Below are 9,380 nucleotides of genomic sequence, written 5' to 3' on the forward strand. Positions count from 1 at the left end.
CTTTTGTTGAGTGTAAGAATCTATTTCATGTTAAAAATAATATATTTTTAATTGAGTCCTTAAATTATTCATCACTATTTGATTCAATTATCATCAGTATATCTTGGTAAATAATAGATTTCTCAAAGGGCAATTGATTTGATAGTGTTACGTTAAAAATGTGGTCGCCGAAATATGTGTTTGGTAGTGTATGCCTTATATTTAAGAAAAAAATCGAAAAACCGACATGAACCGAATCAAGAAAAAACCGACTTAATAGGTTTGGTTTGGTTCTAATATTTGAAAAACCAATTTACTTGGTTTGGTTTCTTTTTCGGAAAAACCGATACAAACCGAACCATGAACACCCCTACTTCTCGATCTAACTAAAGAATGGTGAAAATGAAACAATAAAGAAAAAACAATTCCTTTTCTCATTTTTTTAAATGCACTTTTTCTCTATGAATCAATATCTTATGGAATTACCAAAAATAAAAATAAAAACCTACTTTGTTTTGTAAATACAATGGAGTTAATTCACAAATATTGCATTTTCCATTTATTTTTCCAGCTCTTAGATTGCTGTACTATCTTTCTGGCCTTTATTACTGTTCTATTGTTTCTTTTTATTGTTTTGAACTGAGGGTCCATTAGAAACAATTTCTCTATCTCCCAAAGTAACACACTATCCTCCGCAAACCTCATTTGTGGGATTATAATGCATTGTTGTTGTAGTTGGAGTTAATTCACAAACTAGATTTTCAGATTTCCTTGGCAACTAAACCACTAATCAGAAAGAGTTCAATGAGTAACATCAGGAAAAGGACCAACAACTTCCAAACAGGAGTTTGTTAAGTCATCAATCAGATAAAGACACAGATAACTCTACAAGCTCAAACCCCACACCAACAAACCATTACCATCTGCCTAGCTTTGATGGACAAAATTATCCGGTAAGTATACTGGAGAGAGGTAACATCCAGTGGCATAGTCGAGGTGCACACGAGATACCCCAACACCAATAAAAAAACTTCCTAAAAGAAGCTTGTAAAATAATCCATTAGATAAAGACACAGACAACTCCACAAACTCAAACCACAACCAACAAAACCATTACCAATCATGAAAGTATTAAACAGCAAAAACTTTTCCAAAAACTTACTCTAAGGTCTATACAATAGTAAATCTGGTACTGACTTTAGGATATTACAATATTGTTTAAAGTTGAACATAACTTCAGTTCCAAACTTTGATTGAAAGGGCTCTGCAGAATATATCTACAACCAACAAAATTGTGTTGATTAAAGAATACTCCAAAGTGAAGCATAAACCAAATTTCTGGCAGAAACATAAACTCCCCCTACCATGACCTACCTTTTTTTCAACCATCCATCATCACCTACAGAATGCTAAAGCAAAGTGAAAAACCAAAGGGAGAAGTTAAATGAGGCCAAAAATTCCTAATCGGTTAGTAATTATTCGCCACCGCCTGCCAAGATTTACACATCCCCTAGAGCCCTTACTATGTCACAACCGACAACCACCACAGAAGTGAAAACTTGAGTACAAAGGAAGAGAACTAACATAAGTGAGCAAAACAAGAGTAAGCTCTAAAGTGAGTAGTTTGCTAGTGTAAACTTAAAACTAATTCTGAATTTGCTAACGGGGCAAAATGAGTCCGGTTAGTCCCATGCACTAGTCACACCTGCTGCTCCATATGATGAATACCCACCAGATGCATATCCGCTGTTCATATTGGCACCACCATAATAGTCTGCAGCGCCTCGATTGTAAGAGGAATCTCTTCGAAAGTCACGACCACCAAAACGAGCTCCACCACGCCGATTTTTGCCTCCATAGTTAGATCGAGCAGCAAAGCGAGAGAGCCAGGCAGGTACTTCTTGGTTTGCTTCTGTCATCAAGTCAGACAGTGATCTCGCCAATGAAGAATTGTTCTCATTGAAGAAGGCAGTAGCTAAACCCGATTTTCCTGCTCGACCTGTTCTTCCAATACGGTGCACATAGTCATCAATGTCATTTGGCAGGTCAAAATTGACAACATGTGCAACATGGGGGATATCGAGACCACGTGCTGCCACATCTGTTGCAACCATAATTGGTGTGTGACCAGTTTTAAAGGATCTCAGCGCATATTCTCTTTCCTGCCAAAGAAGCACACCGATGGGTCAAGGATTTAAAAAAGAGGAAAAAAGTTCTCCGACATAAGCTACAACGAAGGAATAAGGTAGAAAAGTGCCAAGATGAGAGAACCATGAGAACTAAAACACTGATTACAACAAGCAACAAACAACAAACAACAAGAAGCCAGTGAAATCCCACAAGTGGTGTCTGGAGAGGGTGAAGTGTACGCAGACCTTACCCCACCTAATGAAGGTAGAGAGGCTGTTTCAGAAGAAACTCGGCTCAATGTGATTACAACAAGGATAGCTAATTTAACCAGTCAAATTTTGCATTCTGAAACTCATCTATGATCTATCTAATCAGGAATCTACTAAAACAGAAAGATTATGGACAATTCAACACTCAATGTCACAACGCCAAGGACAAATCTTACCTTCCACAGGGAACCTAAAGAATCCATCTCAAACAGCATAGCCATATCTAAGCTTAAACTTAATTGGGCAAGCTTTCTTAGTATAATAGCACATAAGAAACACAGCAGTGCTTATCTAACCAGAAACGTTCTTCTTATCACTTTTAAACTTTAAGATATTTTTTAGTTAAACACGAGCAGATGTACCAATCCAAAGCAACATCTTATAGAACTTGAGAAGCACTACTTCCAATCTTGTTTTATTTCCACGAAGGAAGCAACTTCTTCATCAACTTCTTTCATTTATGGACAAATGAGATTACTGAAGAAATTAAGAGGAAGAAAAAAGAAAATCAAAATCCCTTCTTTTTTTTGGATATTGATTTTAGAACTGTGAACCAAGGGTCTATCAAAAACAGCCTCTCTATCTCTATGAGGTAGCGGTAAAGTCTGCGTACACACTACCCTCCCCAGACTCTATTTATGGGATCAAACTGGGTTTGATGTTGTTGGTTTTGTTGTTGGTTTTAGAACGGGAAGAACTGGAGCATATGCACAATCCAGCTAATCATAACGCAGACAATGTAAATGAAGTTATTGAGAAGCAGGAGAAGCAACCAAACATAGTAAAGTACAAGAAGATTGAGATTCCATAGTAATAAGCTATATTGAAGCATGTACTCCTTGTTGACCTTAGAAAATTAAATAAATCCTCCAGTTCAAATGCTAATCGTGGTTCCACATGGCATGCCTATCAACAAAAGTTCCTCGATTTCTAATTGAAACTGAGAACAGAACAATTATACAAGACAACCAAAATGGATTACAAGAATTTAATAAGAGCAGGAAGAGAGGCAAGAAATCATCAAGAAAAAACACCCAAAGAGAATAAAACAAACAACATTATAGCTTATGTGTCATGAAATCAGTCAACAAGAAGTGCACTAGGAATAAGCAACCGTACCTGCTGAGTTCTATCGCCATGAATAGCAGTAGCGGGGAAACCATTCATACAAAGCCAATGCTCCAGTGAATCGGCTCCCTTCTTAGTCTCCACAAAAACAAGGGTAAGAGCTTGCTGAAAATTCGAGAGAAGCAATGAGCAATAAATAAGTTGAGAAGTTTGAAATTGGATGATTACTAAGAAGAAAATATAAAGTGAAAAATACGGGTACAGCAACCGTTTCTATAAAATCGTAAATGTTAAATCTCCTCTGGAGTATCCACAGATATGGATGTATTTGTTTCACTCGCCAAAAGTTGAACATTTTGCTTGACATCACAGGCTACAGCAGAAAGACAGCAACTGATGCAAATCGACAATTTTAGGAAGACTATCAACCTTGGTTGCCTCTTCCTTTAATACCTAAATTTTTCTACCTCTGCTGATATTTAGATATTCTAAGAATTTTCAGGATACGGAGCCAACCAATATCATATAAGTTCCAAAACCTGGAATTCTTTCATCCTGATAAATTTCACAAAGAATTATGCTGACTTCACCTGGACACTAGCAAGGCCTTGCAAGTTGCCATAGCTCTTGAAATCCATGACCAAGAATTGAACTCGGAAACATATTCCATCCCCCCCCCCACCAGTTATAGATGTGAGCATATATTTATGATACACCTACCTCGTAACCTTGGATAATTAAGTAAAACTAAAACAAAAAGATGGAAGCTACCTTGCCATGAACACCATTTTCCCTCTGTGCATGAAGAAGATCCATCAAGTGACTTCTCTTGTCAGTCTCTTGAACATATTCAACTCTTTGGACAATCAAATCTGTGCTAGAGCCGACCCTTCCCACAGCCAAAAAGATATAACTGGATAGAAAATCTGAGGCTAGTCTCTGCATTCAGATAAAGTTTAAGTGTATTAATTTTGCGACAATCATTATCAAGGAATTTTCCCTATGCTCTCATAGAGTAACACATAGGCAAAAAGGTAGAGAAAAAGAGAAGCTCCATTCAACTGTAGAACAGCAAGCAGCTCAAGAAAATTGTTATAACTTCCGATGGTAGCCACAAATTGTGATAACCAGTTTGCAGTCTGACGCAGCAAAGTCCACAGGATAAGGGAGCTTTAAAGTAAATTGATATCAAAGAAACAAAAATAGTGGATCAAAAAAGAGTCTTTCCATGTAGAAAAATGACCTGAATCTCTTTTGGGAAAGTGGCACTGAACAGCATGGTCTGTCGCACACCTGGCGGAGGCATGTCCATCTGTTGCACTATTTTCCTTATTTGAGGTTCAAAACCCATATCAAGCATTCGATCTGCCTCGTCTAGAGCCAAATACCTTATCATCTGCAACGAGACTCTTGCTCTCTCAAGTAAATCAACTAACCGCCCAGGGGTTGCCACAAGAATATGCACACCTCTCTCTAATTCTCGAAGCTATTAACAGTGTCAGAGCACGAGAACAACTATTAGAAACTTATCAGCTTTCAATGATTTAAGATATCTACTATTCAGAGAGGACAAAATTTAAGGCTCGATAGCAATGCAGTCGACCTATGTACCAAAGCAGAAAACACTTGTACACATTAAAGGATGTAACAAATCAATCTCTCAAGCTTCAAGGTTATCATATAATAAGAGTGCCAGCAAAGCGGTAGAAAAGGAAAGCTCTCTATATTTCCACCATGAAATGAGGATCCAGCATCAGTCTCTATTTCACAAATTACTCAAAACTCTCACTATCATTAAATGCACCTATGAAACTTTGCAACAATTAATCAATGCATATTCAAAATCTCTACAAAGTTTTCAGTTATTGCCACCATTGCATTAGCAATATAAACTAGACAGGTACAAACAATCTCTTCATGTGCGTCAAAGTTCAGTGAAATGAATGCCAATTTCACGTGTATAATTTCTTTTTGAGACTCGGAAAGTCTCTCAAGGTCTGCATTGTTTAAAAAAAATGTATTCACTAAAGAAAGAAGGTTATAAAAAGTGAAAGTGTAGGCAAGTTCCAGTTTGAACGTGACCAACAACCTACCTCAGAACATGAATCCCTCTGGTAGCACAAGGAATGCAAATATCGAAACCTCAGAAAAAATCATATTCATAGTGGTTTTGTCCAATATTTATGCATGCCAGGGACAATCACTTTGCTAGAGATTGTACCACATGAATATACACTCCAGAAAGTGCAGCATCAACAGTAAACTGAAAGCTCTAGTAAGCGACAAAGTAAATGCAGCAACCTAAACACAGATATCATATCACAGTATACTTGTGCAATTCTAATTAATTACTCAAATATTACGACAGAAACTAACGTTGCATATGGAAGAAAACCCCGCAACTAATAGTACAAATCCAAAAAGAACCAATAGGTTCCAGCAAAACATAAGAAATTAAAACTGAAGTACCAAGCAAACAAGAGAAAATATAGGACCTGTTGGTTTATAGGAGCACCACCATAGGCAACAACCACCCTGACGCCAGTTTGATATGAAAATTTTTTAGCTTCATCATGAATCTGCAGATTTTGCAAAATAAACCATATATCAATGTACGGAGAGCAACTTCATTTTTCCCTCTCTTCTTCGACTAAATAGACCAAAAACCAGAAAAACTTACTTGGCATGAGAGCTCCCTCGTTGGGGAGAGAATAAGAGCTAGAGGAAATGCTACACGTGGACGTGGAGGTCTAGGAAAGTGGCCCCTCATGATTCCACTTATAATGGGGAAGCAGAAAGCAGCAGTTTTTCCAGAACCAGTTTGAGCACAAGCCATCAAATCCCTCCCCGCAAGTGAAATAGGTATAGCATGTCGTTGCACAGGGGTCGGCTTAACATACTTGCACCTCCTAATATTTTCGTTGACAGCTTCACCTAAATCAATATCTGCGAAAGTGTTCACAGGAGGGGGCACATTATCCCCGCTAGTTTCCACTGGAATATCCTCATATGCATCGAAATTGATCCCAGAACTCTCTTTTTCACTAAAGGGTTCACTATCTTCGTCCGTAAAGGGGTTAACCTCACGCTCCCTCCCACGATCCCAACCACCACGTCCCCCATTCCAACCACCACCACGTCCTCCTCCACCAACATAACCAGATCGGTTTTCAGTCCTTTGACCACTCCAACGACTCCCAACCACATTTGGGACACCATAACCACTGTGGTCATTACCTAATGCAGCAGCACCAGCATACGAAGCCTGTGCAGGAGGTTCTATCGACGGTCTGTTTCTTAGATGTGGTGGAACATATGCTGACTTGGACGCAGCACCAGCCGGATTCTCGGCTGCAGAAACAGATTCAGCCCACGACATTGCCATAGTCAGTCACCCAAAAATCACACAATATTTATCTTTCGTCAAGTTGCCAAACGAAAAACAAAAACGATATCCAAAACAAAAATTCAGCTAATATTACAAAATCCAAGCTATTTATCCTTCCTAGCACCAATATTCAAGTTAAAACCCAGCTACTTTCGTCATCATCAAATCAAATTCTCCAAATCTCACGTCAGCCTGCAAATTCCACAACCCAAAAAATCAGTTAGACACATCCAAAAATCCACTTAAATAAGCACATATTCTGGAAATCCAAACATGATCTATCAAATAAACACCATGTTGCACAGATGCAACAATCAACATCGTATCAAGAATATGCCATCCAACCCAAATGAAAAACAAAGAAAATGCAACAAAAAAAATCTTCCTCCCTAATACCCAAACAGGAAAAAGGAAAACTTAAAAAAAAAAAATCATAGCTAAATCAGTCTTCCTACATAACCCTTGGCTAAGTTACGGGGTATTTGTGCTGGTGAGAGGTCGTAGGTCTTCGTGGAATAGCCGAGGTGCACTAACTAGCTAAGACACCACCATTATCAAAATCAACAAATTATAGCCAAATGATCAAATCCCCACATAAGATTGAGATAAAAACACAACAAAGAAAAACCATTTCAAGACTGACATAGATGACCGTACATACATGATAAGAGCAACGCCCATTTCAAAAAATCAGTAAAATAAATCCAAAAAAAATAACACCCATTTCAGGATTGAGTTAACTACACAGATATAAATGTAAAAGCACCAATAAATCATAATCAAATATGCAAATTAAGATAACCCACTTAACAAAATTGAGATAAGAACATAAAAAATAAATAACCATTTCACTAATCAGTTAAAACCACAAAATTTTCAACACAAAACCATATCAGGAATTGAGAATAAAACACAATAAACAAAAAAAAATGCCCTAAACACACAGTAAAATGTGTGAAACACACAGAAAAGAGGGACAAGAATTGACTTACAATGAAAGAAGAAAGAGAGAAAAAACCTCTAAGTTTGAGAGGCAAAAAAAAGTAGTGTTTCCGATCGGAAGGCAGAAATGCAAAAATATCTTGGTTGTGGTTTGTTTTTTGGTTTTTACCTTTCTTTTTTTATATTTACTTTTTTTTTCTTCTATCTTCTTTGTTGCGTCTCCGTTGATAAAAACGTAAAGAGTAAGGCCAGTAAGGGAGAAATGAGACTTCTCCGTACGTTATGTATACACAAGTTCGTGATTGCGGCTAGGCTAAATTTTGGCCTACTTTTCTTCTTTTTCTTTCAACTACTATTAGTCCAAATATTTTCATATTTTAGAATAGTTTTTAAATTTTGAGAAATTTTAATAAAGTATTATCTTTTAGTTATAATTAGTTATCTATAGATATCATTTACTATATTAAGGATTGTAGATACGTTTTCTGTTGTTATAAGATGTATTAGATGTATTTAAGCTACTGTATTCATGAATACAGTAACAAAAATAGGCGTGAATCATGGAAGTCCAGCTAATCAGTTGTTGTATCATGGACAGATTATTGTATTCGACTGTATTTACGGCGTAAAACAGGGGATTACACTGTTTTTAAACGGAAAGTGAATCAATTAACATAATAAACTCTTAATATAACTCAACAAACTCAAGTATAACACACAAATTTTGTATTTTCAATTTTAAAAAAGATTTTCAACCGAAAAATATCCCAAAAACATAGCAATCTTCAGAAAAATTATATAATACATCTGAATACATAAATTATATTAATTAAAAAAAATATATGAATACATTCATGGCATATAGCGAGACAATGAATACAATGAAATACATAGAATACAGCGGGATATATTGAAATATAATGAAAAAAGATAGTGAATACAATGAAATACATGGAATACAGCGAGATACATTGAATTACAATGGAAAAAAGACAATGAATACAATGAAATACATGAAAATACAGTGTGATACGTTGAAAATACATTGAAATATATTAACAAAAAATCAAGTTGTTCAGCCACAAACTCTGTCGTCTTTGTTCAAGAACAAACCCTAATTTCCGGCGAATCCGTCATCGAGCAGAAACCCTGAACTCTTTCGCCTTTCTCTCTCTCTTTCACTTCACCAAATATTCCTATAACTCATTAGAACAAATGAAAAGAATGGAAAAACCCTAGCACACAACTAGAAATCAGAGGCACCGCAAGGAACTCTAACATATTCTCTTTCTATTCCTTGCAAACAATTTGTACATTGGAAAATTTTCTTAGGAGCAAAAGAAAAATTGGGTTTTAAGAAAAACCCTTTAAGGGTAAGATTATTTGGTGAAGTGTAAGAAAAAGATGGTATCTTAAAGATTGGAATTTTTTGGTTTTTAATTGGTGAAGTGAATAAAGTGGAGGAAAGTCCAAAACACAATCTTTAAGCTTCCATTTGTGAGGTACAGAAGGCGGGGGAAGCAGAGGTGAACGGCAGAAGTGGCGGCGGAAGAAGGAGGAAGGTGGGAAGAGGTGGTGCGGCCGAGAGAAGTGAATTAGATTGA

At 36.7% G+C, this 9,380-nt stretch overlaps 1 protein-coding gene across 2 annotated transcripts; it reads right to left on the reverse strand.

Annotated features, from left to right (window-relative positions):
* Positions 1-1,148: 1,148 nt before the first annotated feature.
* LOC107824024 (DEAD-box ATP-dependent RNA helicase 11-like) lies at positions 1,149-8,077 on the reverse strand. Of its 2 annotated transcripts, none has more exons than XM_075237565.1 (7): positions 7,946-8,077; positions 6,127-7,026; positions 5,942-6,025; positions 4,690-4,932; positions 4,218-4,385; positions 3,498-3,611; positions 1,149-2,141 (listed from the first exon to the last, which is right to left on the reverse strand). In XM_075237565.1, exons 2-7 carry the CDS (start codon positions 6,829-6,831, stop codon positions 1,662-1,664), a joined length of 1,794 nt encoding a protein of 597 aa, XP_075093666.1. In that variant the 5' UTR covers positions 6,832-7,026; positions 7,946-8,077; the 3' UTR covers positions 1,149-1,661. The 2 variants fall into 2 exon arrangements, with proteins under 2 accessions (XP_075093666.1, XP_075093665.1); XM_075237564.1 differs by having other exon boundaries at positions 7,827-8,032.
* Positions 8,078-9,380: the final 1,303 nt, after the last annotated feature.

This window comes from Nicotiana tabacum, chromosome 18 (assembly GCF_000715075.1).
Source record: "Nicotiana tabacum cultivar K326 chromosome 18, ASM71507v2, whole genome shotgun sequence".
NCBI classification, from domain to species: domain Eukaryota; kingdom Viridiplantae; phylum Streptophyta; class Magnoliopsida; order Solanales; family Solanaceae; genus Nicotiana; species Nicotiana tabacum.

Excerpts from the sequence above, each read along its gene's own strand:
- LOC107824024 (XM_075237565.1), bottom strand. The coding sequence starts at position 6,831 with ATGGCAATGTCGTGGGCTGAATCTGTTTCTGCAGCCGAGAATCCGGCT. Across the intron at positions 4,933-5,941 it reads GTGCTCCTATAAACCAACAG|CTTCGAGAATTAGAGAGAGG; the intron begins GTCCTATATTTT and ends CACTGTTAATAG. Across the intron at positions 3,612-4,217 it reads AAAATGGTGTTCATGGCAAG|CAAGCTCTTACCCTTGTTTT; the intron begins GTAGCTTCCATC and ends TCGAATTTTCAG.